Raw genomic sequence first — 18,203 nt, 5'->3', positions numbered from 1 at the left:
ACGTCATTTCAGCAGAATTCTACAGCATTTTTAGAAAAGACAGATGTTTAACTGCTGAGCATAGTGCGCAGACAAGATGCACGTCTCAGATCAGCGAATGACGAGGACAGATCACGCTATGGATTGTTCCCTATGGATCATTTTATGGCCAGATGCCTATGGATCTCACCATAGGTATTTTCATTGCAGGCAGAACAATTTATTTCCGTGTTGTACGGCACTGGGAGCCAACACACTTCACTACTCGTAACACGAGAGGTGACATGCACTCAAGTTTCTCTGTTTTCCAGCACATCTAACAGTGTATTGGTGTTCAATTCTTTATTTAACCAGTCTTAAGGGACTTACCTTTAACACTTCCATCTTAAACCCGCTGTCTGATGTGGGTCCGTCTGGCATTTGCAAGGCCTGAACAAAGGCCTCAGTGAACTGCTGCACCACGGGGAAAATCAGGACTTTGGCCGCACCCTGGATAGAATCAATGCAAGCACAGGTGAGAACCAGAAACAGAACCCCCCCGTCTCACAAGTCAAGCACGAGGAGCAATGGAAATTGCACTTTTCTGCTACAAAACCAAAGAGGGACCCATGGCAACTGCAGAACGTTACGAAGTCACGTGCAGTACTTGTTTCAGACGTGGCTTTGGCTCCCTCCTCGTGCTGGGAACTCGGCTCAGCTGGATCCCACCCTTCCGAACAGCACAGCACCGACTGCTGCACAACACACAGCTGAGCTGATGGCTCCAGACTGAACAGGGATCCAGAACAGGGATCCAGACAACCCAGCGCGGAGTCTCGGGAGCAGCGCATCCTCCTTCCCATCTGATGGGATGAATCACGTCCTGTGCCCCCCCCGACTACAGAACAAACCTGGGGTGACCGTTCCACCCAGCCCTCGCTCCCCCAAAGCAAAGCAGCTCTGTGGGAGCTGAGCATCAGCAGCTGGCCTGAAAATTACCCTGATGATTCTTCCTAGGAAAATGTAGTAAATATTTTTCCAGATGTCCAAGCACTCCATAAGCAGAGTAAGTAATATCGGACAAAAATAACTTCATTGAGAATGTTCCTCATAACTCCATAGCTAAGAGCGATGATTAAACTCTGAAACACCACCATAGCAATTTATAGACAATAAAATAAATAGGCAATCTTTTAAAGTCAAATTTCAATAGAAGAAGTTTTGTTGATGATGTAAAGGACACTCAGAACAAGGAGCTATCACTGTCTTTTGGATCTGGTACCAGCTGCAGGATGTTAGTGCACAAGTCACGTTATCAGTGCAGCTGAGATATGGTGTAATTATCAGAACTCCCCAAACATCTGCACTGAATTGTTCCCCGTGCAAACAGGGAGGAAAGAGCAGATACAGGGAGCTACGACAGGGATTTCCCAACGGAGGGACCATCCGACACACGACCCCCCTGTCCCTGAGCTGCCACAAGCACGGCTGCTGATACATCACAAACCGAGTCATGGAAACCAAGTCCCAGTATCAAGGCAGCTTGAGCCACTTTACGTGTGTTAAATTACACCCTTTCCCCCAGAATTACAGCTGACTGAGTATATAATTCTCCAACATCCCATTTTCATATTAACAATTATTGAGAACCTCGCTCAGCTGGAATTCATTGTAGGGTAAGTTAATCTCTTGCCTTTTCCAGCTCCTCCATGTTACAGATCATGTGGGCACACGTGGTGAATATCTCCACTGCACGCGACCTCGTGCGAATACCGTACACCTAGAAAACGTCGAAATCACAGATGAGGAACACAGCGTACCTGCATTTCCTTTAATTGTATTTATTTTTTGCTTTAACTTGATTCTGATTTTATCAGCGGCTTCAACATTTCTGTCGAAACATTAGATGCCACCAGCTATCACAGCATCAAGACAATTCTTTAAGTCATACTACAGCTTAACCTTGCAAAGGTTTCTCTGCTCCAGGAAACATTCCCACTAATGTCACTCAGTACCAGCTTAATAGTGAAGATCATACCTCTGCCATTGTGAAGATTTTGTACATCTCCGGAAGAATAACAGGAGCAACAAGCGGCATCTGCGTGTCGGTCACTTCCCGCGTAAACTCTGGAAAATCAAAAAGGAAGGGAAATTCTTATAAAAAACCAAATTTCCAGGCAACAGCAACAACAGAATCTTCGGGAAACACTCACAATGTATTGGAAACGCATTGATTGGGACTTGACTAGACCAACGTCATCTGGCCTGCCCGTGGCAAACCTTGCGGGCAAACAGAAAAATATCACACTAAAAACTGCAGCTGTTTGGAAAACGGGGGTTTGCAATCAAAGAGGTGAGCTCAGCACTCTCTAGAACTACCTGAAGGGCAGTTCTAGCCAGGTGGGATTGGTCTCTTCTCCCAGGCAGTCAGCAATAGGACAAGGGGCCATGGGCTTCAACTCTGCCAGGGGAAGTTTAGGCTGAGATTAGAAAGCAATTCTTTGCAGAGAGAGTGGTCAGGCATTGGAATGGCTGCCCAGGGAGGTGCTGGACTCACCGGCCCTGGAGGCTTTTAAATTGAGATTGGACATGGCACTTAGTGCCATGATCTAGTAAACGGACTGGAGTTGGACCAAGGGTTGGACTGGATGATCTCTCTGAGGGCTTTTCCAACCCAGTCCATTCTGTGATTCTGTGTGAAGTTCCTTCCGAGCTATAACCTGTAGCACAGAAACTCCTTCCTCAGCTTTCACAACATCTACTGAGCATTCAGTTCAACAGGAACTGATGGACGCCGTGCCCAGCAGAAGCAGCAAATCCCAATTTCTTCAAGTGGAGTGGAAAGCAATAGGATAAAGCCTAAACTGCTTCCTACGCCAGAGCTCGGGCACACACGTACCTGTCAGCACCCTCATGGCTCCGTGCACGGCATTCACGTCTCCGCTCACCAGCATCTCCATCAAGAGATTAAAAAGCTCCGGCCAAGCTTCGGGCCAGTCCCAATGGGCAATGGCTGAAACGGCGTACGCGACGCTCGAGCGCACCTTGCTGATGGATTCTCTCAGCCCGTTGGGCAGGAGCTCCCTAATAGCGACTTTTGCCTGTGGAGAATAATGTGGGTTAGAAAAACAGGTTCCCAGTCATAAAGCAATTTAATAATATATATATATATACACATACCTGTGACTGTATCCTGATACTGACTCTACGTGGGTTTTACAAAATGAATGCTCATGAGACAACAAAGCCTTGCACATACACCCTGTAGTGTTTTTATGGAAAACCGCATAATGTGTTGTAACTTACCCTGTTTACCCCAAAATAAGCCCTAGCCCAAAAGTAAGCCCTAGCATGATTTTTCAGGATTTGAGGATGCTCAAAATATAAGCCCTACTCCAAAAATAAGCCCTAGTTACAGCTAATAAAAAAAAAATCAATTTAAACAGCTATCCATGTATAGAGTCAGCATCTTTTGGAGCAAAAATTGTGTAAGACCCTGTCTTATTTTTGGGGAAACAGGGCAGGACTCTTCTCACACAGAGCGCTCGGCCAAGCGCACAATAAACAGCTCACGGCTACAATCCAGTCGGATGTAGATATCACCATGGGAGACATCGAGGTAGTGGAGAGAAACCCCAACTCCAGCCCAGGGACCCTGTTTGCTCACTTTGGAAGATTTTAGTTAACAGGAACTAGTCCCAACCCTGAAGGCAGAGAAGAAAAAGACGGCACTTGCAGGGGATAATTCACAAGGTTGTCTCAAGCAGCTGTGTGCGGATGGGATCAATCCTGCCCCAGATGTGAGAGATGGTCCAGTCAAAGTGGCCAAGGGCCGGAATTTGGACATTTCAGCTGTTACACACTCCTACTGAACAGATTTCTAACGAAATCCAGCAGAGCTTTAAACTGAAATCTGTCATTGGAAAACGTCAGCAAACTTCAACCAAAGCCTCTAGTTCTCATAACACACAAGGGCATTGACACTTTTCAAACCAAACCAAAAGGAATATTCTAGGACTGATAGAACGTCTCGACGGAGACGACGTGGAACCAAACCTTACCCTTTCCGTGGTCTCCGGAGGTCTAAACTTTTCGGACTGCGAACACCAGTGAGTTTCCACATACTGTTTGAGAATGACGGATGCCAGCTGGATGAGGAGAGAGGCCAAGGATCAGGGACAAAACCCGCGACCGCAGCGTCACCCCGACCCGTTCGCCCGCCTCCGTTCCCACCGCGCTGCGTCCGGAGGGGCGACAGGGATTGCCAACAATGCAGAAATCTTTGCGAAACGGACCCAAAAACCAAGTGACTGCAGTGAAAAGATTAACTGAATCATGGGGTGACAACGGTCTGTGCAGCACTGACACGAGGCAGATTTACCCCCGCAAAGGGGCACAAGATACGGGCCACGTGGTAACTAAAGAAATACAGAACCTCAATTTCCTTTTCAAGGAGAAAACACCTACAGAAAAAGCTGCTGCGAAGACAAATCAAGTTTTGCTTGCTGATGCCATCCACCTAAGTTGTGCCCATTCCCAGCACAGCGCCGTCTCAGCGCCACTTTATACAGTCCAAAAAGCACCGTTTTCAATAAAGGTAAGTTTATAACACCTGAATAACGTTGGAAGAAACAGGGACAGCTTTAGAGAAATTTAACAGAAAATGGAGCAGCAGTAATGGAAAGCTACCTTCCATTTTTCACCTAGAAACACCAGAGAATACTTTAACAACCAAGGAAACCCCTGTCAAAATTCCTCCTATGCTTGCAGGTAAACGCACCTGACGGATGGCCAGAGCTCCCTGGGGATCCACAGTCAGTTCTGCCAAATGAACACCAAATTCTGCAAGAAGAACAGAAAACACAATAAGTTTGGATCGTAACTTTCATTTCCCACCCAGCAAACCTCACCAAGATCTTTGGAGAAAGGCATCACACCGACTGAATGACTCATGTGTGGGAAGGAGACAATTCCAAAGCGCAGCTACTCAAGTGAATCACGAGCTTTAATTCTCCGCTGTGCTCGCTGCACCAACTTCATTGATTTCCTCTGCATCTCATATCCCAAAACACACCCCGAGGGGGCTCAGAATGCACCGAGCACCCACCTCAGAAACTGCTGTGCAAGCGCTGGGGCCGTGGGACCTTCCCCAGTGCAAAACTGGAGCAGGAAAAGCGAGAGCTTTTCTAGTTGCCGAGCGAGTTCTGTAACAAAGGCCAAATTCAAAAGCATTTACCAATTCACAGTATCACAGTATCACAGTATGTTTGGGATTGGAAGGGCCCTGGAAAGCTCATCCAGTGCAATCCCCCCATGGAGCAGGAACACCCAGATGAGGTTACACAGGAAGGTGTCCAGGCGGGTTGGAATGTCTGCACAGAAGGAGACTCCACAACCCCCCTGGGCAGCCTGGGCCAGGCTCTGCCACCCTCACCAGGAACAAGTTTCTTCTCAAATTTAAGCGGAACCTCCTGTGTTCCAGCTTGATCCCATTACCCCTTGTCCTATCATTGCTGGCCACCGAGAAGAGCCTGGCTCCATCCTCCTGACACTCCCCCTTTCCATATTGATCCCCAGGAATGAGTCCCCCCTCAGTCTCCTCTTGTCCAGCTCCAGAGCCCCAGCTCCCTCAGCCTTTCCTCACACGGGAGATGCTCCACTCCCTTCAGCATCTTGGTGGCTGCGCTGGACTCTCTCCAGCAGTTCCCTGTCCTGCTGGAACTGAGGGGCCACAGCTGGACACAATATTCCAGGTGTGGTCTCCCCAGGGCAGAGCAGAGGGGCAGGAGAACCTCTCTGACCTACTGACCACCCCCTTCTAACCCACCCCAGGGACCATTGGCTTCCTGGCCACAAGGGCCCAGTGCTGGCTCATGGTCACCCTGCTGTCCCCAGGACCCCCAGGTCCCTTTCCCCTACACTGCTCTCTAATATGTAATTTCCCAGCCTATACTGGAACCTGGGGTTGTTCCTGCCCAGATCAAGACTCTACACTTTCCCTTGTTGTATTTCATTACATTTTTCCCTGCCCAGCTCTCCAGCCTGTCCAGGTCTCTGATGGCAGCACAGCTTCCAGTGTCACCACTCCTCCCAGCTTGGTGTCATCAGCAAACTCACTGACAGTCACTCTATTCCCTCGTCCAAATCGTTAATGAATATATTGAATAATACTGGCCCCAGTACTGACCCCTGAGGCACTCCACTAGATACTGGCCTCCAGCTGGACTCCGCACCATTGACTGCCACTCTCTGGCTTCTCTCCTTAAGCCAGTTTGCAACCCACCTCACTACTCTATTGTCCAGACCACAGCTCCTCAACTTAGCTGTGAGGATGCTGTGGGAAACTCTGTCAAAGGCTGTTGATGACGGAGCGCAGGAAGCAAAAAGCAGGCAGAGCGGCTGTTCTGCTATGGTAAATTCATACGCTTTGGTAAATTTGCTTAAAATTGTGACTTTATGTGCCAGGTAGCTGGTAACTGTACTAAACCCTTCACTGAACCTGGTGAGCATCTTTAAGAAATGCGTTTGGGAGGGTTTAGCTCTAGAAAGCTCTGCTCTGAGGTCCCGCGAGCACCACCCGACTCCCCCAGGCTGGATAATGAAAATGCTTCTGAAAGAGAGTTCTGCAACGTTATCAGCAGCACATTTCAGTGACCACAAGCGTGGTGATCTGAGTTGCTCCCAACATCCCCCTCACTCGTAAGAAGCTTTTCTGGGTTGGTGGATAACTGCCCCTCGCTGTCCCATGATGACACTGACATACCCAGTTCCTCCAAGCCTTTCTCACAGATCTGCATTTAAAAAAGGAGGAAAAAGATCCTCTTAGCCCAGCTGCAGAAGCTTGTTCGGAGATGGACTTAGCAGAATATTCCTCTTAACAGCAGCAGGGATTATTCTCCTAGCTGTCTGCATTATTCCAGACTTTAATATTGCGCTGCATTTCAGGCACGTTTTTAATGGGTATAAATGATTGAAGGAGCCAGAACAAATACAACGGTTTCACACAGTTGCAACTCACGACTATGACGCTGTCTTAAAATGTTTAAATGTGTCTGCATACATGCATTTGATATGTTCTTCACGTATGGGACTCCGTACTTGAGTTACTTTCAACTATTTCAGGTCATCCCTCCAGTTTTCCAACATCTTTTCAATTCTGCTCTCCAAGCAGATTGCGGTGCTGTCATTAATCAACCAGAAGCGACCAAGAGCTTTGTCTTAAAAGCCCCTTGGATTTCACAATGAGTTATTGCTAACAACTCTACACACAGGTTCTTGGACAACTCTGTATCTCAAAATATTACAAAACTGCATGTTCTCAACTGATAAACAACAAATTCATATCAGGAACCTACTGAACTCAGACCATCAGATCACAGAACCCCAGAGTGTCAGGGGTTGAAGGGCCCTGGAAAGCTCATCCAGTGCAATCCCCCCATGGAGCAGGAACACCCAGATGAGGTTACACAGGAAGGTGTCCAGGCGGGTTGGAATGTCTGCACAGAAGGAGACTCCACAACCCCCTGGGCAGCCTGGGCCAGGCTCTGCCACCCTCACCAGGAACAAGTTTCTTCTCATATTTAAGTGGAACCTCCTGTGTTCCAGTTTGCACCCATTGCCCCTTGTCCTGTCACTGGTTGTCACCAGAAGAGCCTGGCTCCATCCTCCTGACACTCCCCCTTTCCATCTTGATCCCCAGGAATGAGTCCCCCCTCAGTCTCCTCTTGTCCAGCTCCAGAGCCCCAGCTCCCTCAGCCTTTCCTCACACGGGAGATGCTCCACTCCCTGCAGCATCTTGGTGGCTGCGCTGGACTCTCTCCAGCAGTTCCCTGTCCTGCTGGAACTGAGGGGCCACAGCTGGACACAATATTGCAGGTGTGGTCTCCCCAGGGCAGAGCAGAGGGGCAGGAGAACCTCTCTGACCTACTGACCACCCCCTTCTAACCCACCCCAGGTACCATTGGCTTCCTGGCCACAAGGGCCCAGTGCTGGCTCATGGTCACCCTGCTGTCCCCAGGACCCCCAGGTCCCTTTCCCCTACACTGTTCTCTAATAGGTCATTCCCCAACTTATTCTGGACCCTGGTATCAGCTTAACCACATTACACACCCCATCTGGGAGCAGCTTAAGGAAAGCAGTAAGGGCAGAGCATCGCTTCCCAGCACAGCCGGGGAACACTGGCCTTAGGAACCTCCCGAAGCAGGTGCTGTATCTGACCAGTGCCTTTAATGGGTCTTAGTGGTTTGTTTTTCCTTCAGGAATGTCGAAACATTCTAAAACCATTCCTGCAGCTCACATCCAGCGGTGACGAGTTCCATTGTTTTCACGCTGGGGAAACAACCTACTTCCTTCTACTTGTTTCAGCTTAATTTTCATCTGATCTGAGCTTCACGCAAAGTCGCGAATAATCACTCCTCACTCACCTCCTCTGTCACCTACTATTTTAGAGCCTCCATCTCCAATAACTCTTTCCCGGGCAGAAAGGGCAATGTATTCGCTCCTTCTCAGAACAGCTTTTCCACACCCCTGTGACCGTCTCTGTGCTGCTTTCCCTGCCCCGCTCCGTCCCCGGCGAGCCGCAGGCAGTAATGTATGCGGCACTGGGACTGCAGAAGCAGGAGGAATTTATGTCGCGCTTTGTTCTCTGTTCCCTCCTTAACGGTCCATTTGGCTTTCCGAGCACGGCAGAGCACTGAATGGGCATTTTCAGGAGACTCGCATCAACAATGGGATTTCTTCCCCCCGTGGCAATAGTCAGCAGGGCCTGTTGTATTTTAAAGTATCATCTGGGCCGCCTCCTCCTCCCCGAGCGTTCCTTTGCTGACCAACACCATTTGCACGCTCAACTCACTCTTGTGAAACTGTTCTGTAGTTTTTGCCACCGATTCCCGCTCTGGCCAGGCTGAGCAGCCCAGCACTATCAGCAGCTTTGGCACAGCGCTACCCGCTCTTTCCCACGTCATTTACGGGCGTGCTGAGCCGTCCAGCTTCACGCGGGACTCTCCATCACCTCCCTGCAGTGCGAAACACGATCCGCCACTTCTACCTCATCTTCAAGCTTTTAACCAGTTATTAATTCAAGAGCTGTCCCCAGCACTTTGGTTTCTCCAAAAAAGTTCATTTAGGGAGTTTTCTAAAAGCTTTTTGGTAGCCCCAGGACTCCTTCAAAGAGCTCTTCTATTAAATATAGATCCACGCTGGCATAACAACCAGCTCTCCTCATTCCAGCTCTTCAAATCGGTGAAAGAGCCCCAGCGACTCACCTGAGACAACCCCAATATCCACCCTCCACTCCTCACCTCGGGACCCTCACTAAACGTTGTCCCGTGTTACCAGTTCACATTTCACCGGTACCTCAGTGACTTTAAGCATCAAGTTTTACAGCACAATTGGTAGCGCAGTAATTTAATGTTTGAGTCCCATTGAAACCCGTGGAGATCCACCCTGTAGCACTCGCTGTTTAAGGTAAACTGGTAAGTGAAACTGCTGCTGCTCACACTTCAACTTGACGTGGATTCTCCCGTGTGTCTGCTGTAGGTGCCCTTCAACACAGCGAGCCAACACCAACACAAGGAACTCGTTTTCTTTGCCGACTTTCATTTATTTTTCATTAAAAATGTCAATAGTTGTCCACTTTTCTGCTGGCCTCACTTTTACTTTCAGCATCTTCTTTACGCTGCTTAATGATACATTTTTTGTCCCTTTAAAGCACTTTTGACACTCACGATGTACATTTCTTTACCTCAGTAATATGGTGTCAGCAAACACTATTCTTATAGCTCCTCCTCTTGGTTTCTGCAAGTTTCTCCATCCCAAAGACGCCACAGAAAGGCAAATACAGCACAGAAAGGAGAATACAGTTTGTTCTTCCCGTGCTGCTTGACTAGGACAAGAGGGACCACAGAAGCGCAAAATAAATCAGCTGAAAGAGACCTGACGAGGTCTCCAGCCCAAGCCCTGTGGTCAAAGCAGCGTCAGAACAGGTTGCTCCGAGCATCTTCCAGGCAGCTCTTGGAGAAGGATGGAAACAGCACAGCTTCTCCAGACTCCACAGCCTGGCTCTCCTCACAGTGCTAAAAACTCTCCTCATATGAACCTTTTGCTTCAGCTTGTACCCAATTTCCTCCATCCCTTCCCATCCCCCAGTGTCTTCACAACCAGCTCAGAGTTACCAAAAGCTGCTGCCAGATCCACCCCCAAAACCCTCTTGTGTCCACACTGGAAAACCCCTCTGCCCCAGCATCTCCTCATGAGGTAAGTGCTGTAGTTCCTCAAGCGACTCGATGGCCTTTTGCTGAACTCACCCCTGTTTACTGCGGTTTTTCTTTCCTAGGGGAGTGGGAGCAAAACCAGACAAGTATTCTAGACGTGGCCTAACAAGTGCTGACCGCTGCGCTGGACCCTGCTCATGCAGGTGGCCCCCAGGGCTCACTGCTGGCCCTCTCCAGCTCAGCGGCCACCAGAGCTGCACCCAGCAGTGGGTTTTGCTGTCCCACGTGCACAACTCGCCGTCTGTCCTTGCTGGACGTCAGGAGGCTCCTCTCGGGCCATAGTCCTGTCCAAACACCTCCCCTCCGGCCTGGCGTCACCTCAACCCACAGCGGAGGGTTAAATACCTGTCACCTGCTCCAGGTCACGGAACAGCTCCTGGAACGGACCTGTGCAGCTCCGGGATTGCAACCGCAGGGTGACTGTAGGGTCTTTGTAAAACAGTCAAAACCAGAAGTGTAGGTGGTTCCATTCCTCTTGCGCCTAACGTTATCCAGCAAATACAATTCTGGGCTCTCAAAGGGACCTTAGGGGCATCCATAACCCTCACAAAATATTCTTTTCTGGAAATCTGTTACCCAAACCATTACACAAACTTGGTTTATGTTTCTTGTGGTAAGATTCAGACTGTTTGGGAAGAAAAAGTTGCCGCTGAGGAGCACAGTGACTGTAGCAGCTTTGCAAGGCAAAGGCTCTGGGGGTGGATGAACCTCGCCGCACCTCCAGACCCCGGAATCACTCACTAAAACCTCCAATAGCACAGACTGCCCAGTAATGCATCAAGGAAGACTGAACCCGAGAGCATTACAAGCACAAGTTCAGGGACTGCACAACAAGAAGCATTTTAGCAAACAATTTGCCTTCCTTTCATCACCCCAGTCTCGTTCCCAAAGCAACATTAAAAAGTTTTAAAAGTATAAAGTTATCAAAACACGCTTCTTGACCCAGTCACACCCTTAAACCTTCCTTCTCTTTGCCATGAACTTCCTTTCATAACATTTCTGACTTTAAGAGCAGAAAGAATTCAAAACACTCCATAAAACACTTCCAGAATGCCACAACCAGATAAAGATAAGGCAAAACTTGCAGGAGAGCCCATGAACAAGCAGCCCATGAACAAGCAGCCCATGAACAAGCAGCCCATGAAGCTGCTGGGCCACAGGAATAACTTATGGCCAAGGGCTGCACTGACACGTCCTACAGCTCCCACCGAAGCAGACTATAAATCTTCCAGTGGCTTCCATAGATTCCGGTTCTTTGGGATGGGCCAGAAAATTCAAGCTGAAGTGAAATAAAGCATTACCATCAATAGATCTTTTTTTAAGTGTAGCTTCCACCCAGGAAAAGCAGCGAGTGCATGAGCTAGCTTATTGCTACCATGAAAAGGCCAGATGAGTAACGTAATAATTAGCGACACTACTTGAATTCAGGATACCTGCTCTTTTAAGCTCTGTCTTTTCAGACATCATTCAGCCCTCCAGCTCCAGTGTCTTGTTTGTCCTCAGCTCTCCACAACAGACAATAGAACCCTGGCACTGGAGTTTCACAAAAGACAACGGTACAGCTACGTCCTGACCATACTCAAAACAAACCACACACAGGACGTGGGCACAAGGGCACAACCCCAGAGGTGGGGGGATCACTGGGACTGGCCGGCACACACCAGGCAGCGAGAAGGCTCTGCAGGAACACCCTGTGAGCATCCTGGAGACATCAGCTCAGCACAATGCGGTGCCCAAGGCAACAGCCCCGCTGCTCCGCACCCACCTGCCCTCTGCGCGCTGCCTGGAGCGAGCTCAGAGCCACTCAGTCCTCACACAGCATAGGATGGTAAATGTCCTGAGCTGGGAGGGACCCACAGGACCATGGAGTCCAACTGCTGTCCCTGCACAGGACACCCCACAGGTCACCCCCTGCGTCTGAGGACGTTGTCCAGTCTCTTGTTGAACACTGTCAGGTTGGGCTGTGACAGCTCCCTGGGGAGCCTGTTCAGTGTCCAGCACCTCTGGGTGAAGAACCTTTTCCTCATGTCCCACTGACCCTCCCTGGCACATCTTCTGCCATTCCCTGGGTTCCCTGAGCCACAGCAGCTGCAGCTGGTAGAGTCTCCTGCGGATGCGAGTGGGCTGAGCTGTGGGAAGAGCAGGGGTGCAACAAGCCCTTGGGCTGAAGGATGGGTTTCAAGGGAGGAACACGAGAAGGGGGGTGCACCTCTGGTGGGCTCAGTCCCACGGCCGTTCCCCTCTCCTCCCACTGCCCTGAACAAACCCGGGGCAGCCGCCGCTGAGCCCCCGCGGCCGGGCCGGGGCTGCCCACGGGCACCGGTGGAGAAAAAGCCGCCGCCGGCCCCAGAGCTGCAGCGGGAAGTTCTGGCCGAGGCCACCGCGAGGCCACGAGGCGCCGGTACCGGGAAACGCTCGGGGAAGGCAGCGGCGGCCTGTCCCCACCGGGACCCCCCCGCTCCGCTCCGCTCCGCGCGGCGCTCACTCACCCTCCGTCACCTCCAGCACCTTCACCTGCTCCTCCGCGGCGGCGCGCACCGCCTGCACCGGGCACAGGATCCCGGTCAGCGTCTCCACCAGCGCCTCCTTCAGCCCCTGCGCCACCGGTCCGGGCCCGGCAGCGCCGCCACCGCCGCCGCCTCCTCCGCCTCCTCCTCCCGCCGCCGCCGCGCCCGCCATCGCCCGCCCCGCCCCCCCCGCGCTCCGCCGCCGCGCGCGGGCTACGGGCCGCCGCGCGCGCCAAACGCACGGCACGCACGCGCGGGAGAGCGACACCGGGAGCTCCGTCCCGCCCCGCGGACAGAGAGAGGGAGGGACGTGCGGGCTCCGCGTGCCGCTCACAGCGCCCCCTGGCGGCGCGGCGGAACCGCGGGCTGGGAGCGGGAAATGGCGGAGTCACAGAACCCCAGAATGTGAGGGGTTGAAGGGACCTGGAAAGCTCATCCAGTGCAATCCCCCCATGGAGCAGGAACACCCAGATGAGGTTACACAGGAAGGTGTCCAGGCGGGTTGGAATGTCTGCAGAGAAGGAGACTCCACAACCCCCTGGGCAGCCTGGGCCAGGCTCTGCCACCCTCACCCCAAACAAGTTTCTTCTCAAATTTAAGTGGAACCTCCTGTGTTCCAGTTTGCACCCATTGCCCCTTGTCCTGTCACTGGTTGTCACCAGAAGAGCCTGGCTCCATCCTCCTGACACTCCCCCTTTCCATATTGATCCACATGAATGAGTCCCCCCTCAGTGTCCTCTTGTCCAGCTCCAGAGCCCCAGCTCCCTCAGCCTTTCCTCACACGGGAGATGCTCCACTCCCTTCAGCATCTTGGTGGCTGCGCTGGACTCTCTGCAGCAGTTCCCTGTCCTGCTGGAACTGAGGGGCCACAACTGGACACAATATTCCAGGTGTGAGTCACAGGCCAAGGGAACAGCCAGACTCCCGCACAGCACCTGCAGTTGCTCTGAGCAGGAGCCTGAGAGGCCCCTTTGTGCTGCAGCATCTCCTCAGAGCTGAGAGTTCCTGTCATGGTGGGAACCAGGGTCAGCCAGAGCTCGGGAAAAGCGTTTGGTCCCTCAAACCACCTTTCACCACCAGTATCGGTGCTGAGTTCCCACTGTGAGAACACGGGCCAGAAGGGAACGGAGCTGGGGAAGGGACTGGAGCAATGCTTTTCTAGCCTGTAACCCTTTTTATTTGCTTAAGTGACCGTACAACTGCTCTGAATGCTTCAATCCATCCTTCTATATTTGTAGAAATTATGCGTATTTGATTCTTCCGGGCTCTTTCAGGTTTGAATTCCCAGCCGGTTTGCACGTTGCACGGTCCCTTCACACGTTTTCTGCAAGGCCAGCAAACCGAGAGCTGCCCGTCAAACGCCACGCGAGCTGCCTCTGAGCCGAACGGCTCCTGCCGTCCCGCTTCTCTCCTCACCTGCTTTAGGGAGGAAGGTTCAGTCACCACAAAAAGATTCTATTCTCAGCGTGAAAAGACTTTTTTATGCTGAACTTGTTTCCTCCTGTGATGTTTCAACCCACAGGTAACGTGCACGAGCGCTGAGCTCCCCCGCAGCCCCGCGCCAAGGAAGAGCCTGCAGAAAGCTGGGCAGCTGCCACCAGCACAAACGTGCAGGAGGGATTGGGGCCGGGAACACGAACCTCCGCAGCATCGGCCCAAATCACAGGGTGACCAGGGACACTCCATGGTATGAGCCTGAGCCATCCCCCGCTTGGTTAAAATTTAATGCCAACAAGAACTTGAAACCCCAAAGCCCAACAGACACCGAAACAGCCCAAACACCCAACACACGCTCTCCAACTTCGGCTTGTCCTCAACAAACCACGGGCGATGGAGATGCTGTTTGAATTGTGGGTTCTGTACGCAGGGAGCTACTCGTTCTACTACTTTTTCTTCCTACATTTTCAGATGCCCAGCTTGCAGTAAGGAAGCACACACATCAAATCTGGCCCAGTGTTGTGACTGAACAGCCAAATCCCTCTAAAAACTTCCTTGCAACCAGCAGCACTAACAAGCATTTCAGAACTCAAAAAGCTGAGGTACGTGAGGCACCTTCATTCACCGTGTTGAATTTAACGCGTGTCACTATTTCTTTTCAACCACCTTTCAGCAAACGTTCCTCTCAGCACTCGGAATGTTGGACCCAGCACCACGTCGCATCAGCACACATGCTTTCATTCTTTTCATCAAATATTTGTTCCTTCTACCCGAGATGTTTTTACTGGGACCCACTGGGACCATTTCTGTCTGTCTCAAATAGCAGCTGAGTGCTGAACGTGCAGCACAATCCATCTCCTGTGACTGCTTTATCTCCTCTTCCAGACAGGGCTGTTATTTGTATTGATGCTCTTCTCGGTGCAGGGCTGTTGCTGTCAGAGACTGACATGTTTACATCCTGGAGAACTCCCGACATGCAGCTTGTTCACGTCTGAGGAAAGGACAAAGCTGTTTTCCAAGGCCGTACCTCAGCTCCTCCCGTGGAAAAGCACGTTCATGTCTAGACTCACCGAAGCCTCAGCTCAGCTCCTTGGTGTTGCTTCCAGGCAGCTGCTGCCTGTGCTCTGGAGACCGACCCTTCCTAAACCCTTATTATTATTATTAAATAGTTAGGGTCAGAGCAATCTAGGGTGGTTGATGGACTTGGTTGCTTCATTCTACAAGAAAAAACATTAAAAGAATGAAGCAGAGTGGGGTGGCAAGGGAATTGTTTTGCTTGTTCTAGGACGGACAAGAAGACGGATGAAAGGGGTGGCTGATCTTAAGAGACCCGGCTGCTGAGCGTGTTCTGCCATCATCATCTTCCCTGCTGAGGAACGTGCTCACAGAAGAGCTGACCATGAAGCAAACAATGAATCTCTTGCTTATTTAGTTTGCCCAAGTCAAACCCCGACCACATCCAGCTTGAAGCATCCACATGGGGATGAAATCCAACCGCCCCAGCCCTGTGGAGCAGCAACGTCCACAGCAACCTCCACCCACCCCTTCCCGAGGTCACAATTCCAGCGGGAAATAAAACGCAGATCCATAAGGAGACGTCCCGCACTGCGGGCACAGGTCACCCAGGGACCGCGCTTTCCATTTCTTGACAATTTTCAAGCAAAGGTGCAGTCATTTCCAAACCATCATGCTCTAATTCTACTGCATTCATTAATCCTAATGAGAAATGTTGTCAGGATCACGAACGGCTCCTCTAGCCCCTGCAGTCCACAAAATGACAATGTTCCCTTGGGCTGGTGCTGGATTGAAACAAAGATGGTGGAGTCACCATCCCTGGAGGGGTTTAAAAGGTGTTTAGACGAGGTTCTCAGGGACACGGGTTAGTGCCTGAGTTAGGTTGGACTCTGATCCTGAGGGTCTCTTCCAACTGAAATGATTCTATGATCTGATCGATCTCCATCTCCCAGGGCTCCAGAGCTCCCACCCTGGACAGGCCGCGGGGCCATGTCACTGTCCCCATGTTCCCAAAGGAGCAGCAGCCCCGTCCGCACCAGGAATTCCTCTCCAGAGGGTTTCGGGTGCAGCCTCAGGTGTGGTGCCAGCGGCTTCAAGCCACCTTCAAAGTCTCACCCCACGGTGCCGCCTGCGCTGCCCCCGCTCCCCCCAGGCTGAGCTCCCTCAAGAGCCGCTCACAGAACCACAACCGGTCCAGGATCGTCCTCATTCCTCAGGTTTTCAGCTGAAACGCAGCAGCGGGGACAGCCCGGCCCTCTCGGCCGAAGCCACCGGCCAAGCTGCAGGAGCTGCCCCCGCTTTGCCTCTTGTGTGAATTCCCCAGTCCTGCCATCACCAAACCACAAATTGTACTTTCAACCCTTTGTTCATCCAACCTGTAAATAATTTCAGTTTTGGAAAAGCTTTGCAAAAGACTTGAAAAAGTATGGGAGTGTTTTGGTGTGATTACCATTGCGATCTGCATTCTCCTTTCAAATACGAGCACGGTAAGAAAATACTGTGGCTTTTGTATTTCTTTTTTAAAGATGGATTCCTCTCGATTAAGAGGAGCCAGCAACGCAACCAGCATCAATCCAGAGGGAAACGAAACCGCTTTGTAAGTTCTCTAAAAACACCAACATTTAATTTTATAACATAACCAGGGGTTTATTCCACAATATAAACTGCAACATTTGATACAAGCTACCCAAAAAAGGAGAAAGCCAAAATACAGCTGTGGCAATTACTTTACAGAGCTTTGTCTTGTTTTCCTGTCTTCTACATCACCGGGCCGTCAGTGACACTAGGACCTACCATCTGCTTTCTGTACATCAACCAATGCTAGAAGCAACACGCTGTTCAGAATTGTCATTCCAGTCACTGAAACCAGACATAGAAGTTATTGCTCAGATAAATAAACCTAGTCTACGAAAAACAAAGTGGAAAAAAACTAAAGTCTCCAAAGAGTTAACAGAGTCAACAGGGATTTCCTCAAAAGAGGATTTATTGGAAAATTCATGGTGCGGGTTTTTTTTGCACCTAAACCAAGCTGAATTAAATACGCCGGTAAATCCCAGAGAGGTAATTGAATGCTGTACAGTCAAAGGTGCGTGTTTCAAATGCTTTCCAAATCGGTGGAAACCCCTGCTGAACAGTCAGCATCTCAAACCTCAACAACCACAAACAGATCAAGGGAAAATACAAAAGTGTCAAAAATTGTTTTGAGTTCTGGAAAATGATCCCATAAGGATAGAAGTAGCACCATTTGCAATCTGGTTCTTAAACCAGCCCCTGCGGCTTTACTGGAAAACTCTGATAACCTTCTGTACTCGAGTCCTGAACGGTTTAGGGGGAGTTTTTACTTCCGATATTGCGAGTCCTTCCCCGTGCAGCTGGCGCAGATGTAATCCTCCTTCTCGGCCATTTCTGGAGAGATGCCCACGCACACCTGGTGGAACCACTGGTTGCAGCTGCCGTCGCACTGGACCCAATCGACCTGGTGAGGAACAGACACACCGCCGTTCAGAGAAGGACCAAGCAAAGCCAGCGTTCGCTAGTCATTCTGGGCGTTTAATCTATTGGCATGAGTGAGAAATGGCCCGTTCTGCAACTGGTTGGTGCTGTACTGAAAACAAGACAAGGGCCCACGTCCCTTGTCCCTCCTGCTGCTCTCCCACCCATGGCAAGATTGTGGAGGCAACGTCACCACAGCGCCCCCAGCACCTGGGGACGCCCCGGTCTCCATGTTCCAGTACGGATGGGGCTGTGCAGAGCTCCAAGGTGCTGCCCCCAACTCTGGAAAGGCTGCAGCCCACAAAGCCAAGCAGAGAATTATTTTGGTTGGGAGAAATGCTCAAGATCACAGGTTCCAACCATTAACCCAAATCTGGCACTAACCCATGTCCCTAAGAACCTCATCTAAACCCCTTTTAAACCCCTCCAGGGATGGTGACTCCAGCACTGCCCTGGGCAGCCTGTTCCAATGCCCCACAGCCCTTTGGGGAAGAAATTGTTCCCTGGATCCAACCTCAACCTC

At 50.9% G+C, this 18,203-nt stretch overlaps 2 protein-coding genes across 3 annotated transcripts in view; both read right to left on the bottom strand.

Annotated features, from left to right (window-relative positions):
* IPO9 (importin 9) overlaps nt 1-12,923 on the bottom strand; it is a 35,939-nt gene extending 23,016 nt beyond the window's left edge. Inside the window, exons 1-7 of the mRNA XM_065038264.1 lie at nt 12,719-12,923; nt 4,739-4,800; nt 4,020-4,106; nt 2,858-3,059; nt 1,997-2,085; nt 1,652-1,738; nt 349-468 (exon numbers count right to left, since the gene is read on the bottom strand). Coding sequence (XP_064894336.1) covers nt 349-468; nt 1,652-1,738; nt 1,997-2,085; nt 2,858-3,059; nt 4,020-4,106; nt 4,739-4,800; nt 12,719-12,908 — 837 coding nt within the window. The 5' untranslated portion in view covers nt 12,909-12,923. The remainder of the gene's footprint in view (nt 1-348; nt 469-1,651; nt 1,739-1,996; nt 2,086-2,857; nt 3,060-4,019; nt 4,107-4,738; nt 4,801-12,718) is intronic.
* A 3,885-nt stretch (nt 12,924-16,808) lies between these two features.
* The window catches only part of KDM5B (lysine demethylase 5B), a 58,148-nt gene continuing 56,753 nt past the window's right edge, over nt 16,809-18,203 (bottom strand). For both annotated transcript variants that reach the window (XM_065038244.1, XM_065038246.1), the window contains exon 27: nt 16,809-17,663. In XM_065038244.1, the coding sequence (XP_064894316.1) occupies nt 17,526-17,663 (138 nt within the window). In that variant the 3' untranslated portion in view covers nt 16,809-17,525. The remainder of the gene's footprint in view (nt 17,664-18,203) is intronic.

This window comes from Columba livia, chromosome 22 (genome assembly GCF_036013475.1).
Source record: "Columba livia isolate bColLiv1 breed racing homer chromosome 22, bColLiv1.pat.W.v2, whole genome shotgun sequence".
Classification (NCBI taxonomy): domain Eukaryota; kingdom Metazoa; phylum Chordata; class Aves; order Columbiformes; family Columbidae; genus Columba; species Columba livia.
This window is presented reverse-complemented; position numbering and strand designations above follow the sequence as displayed.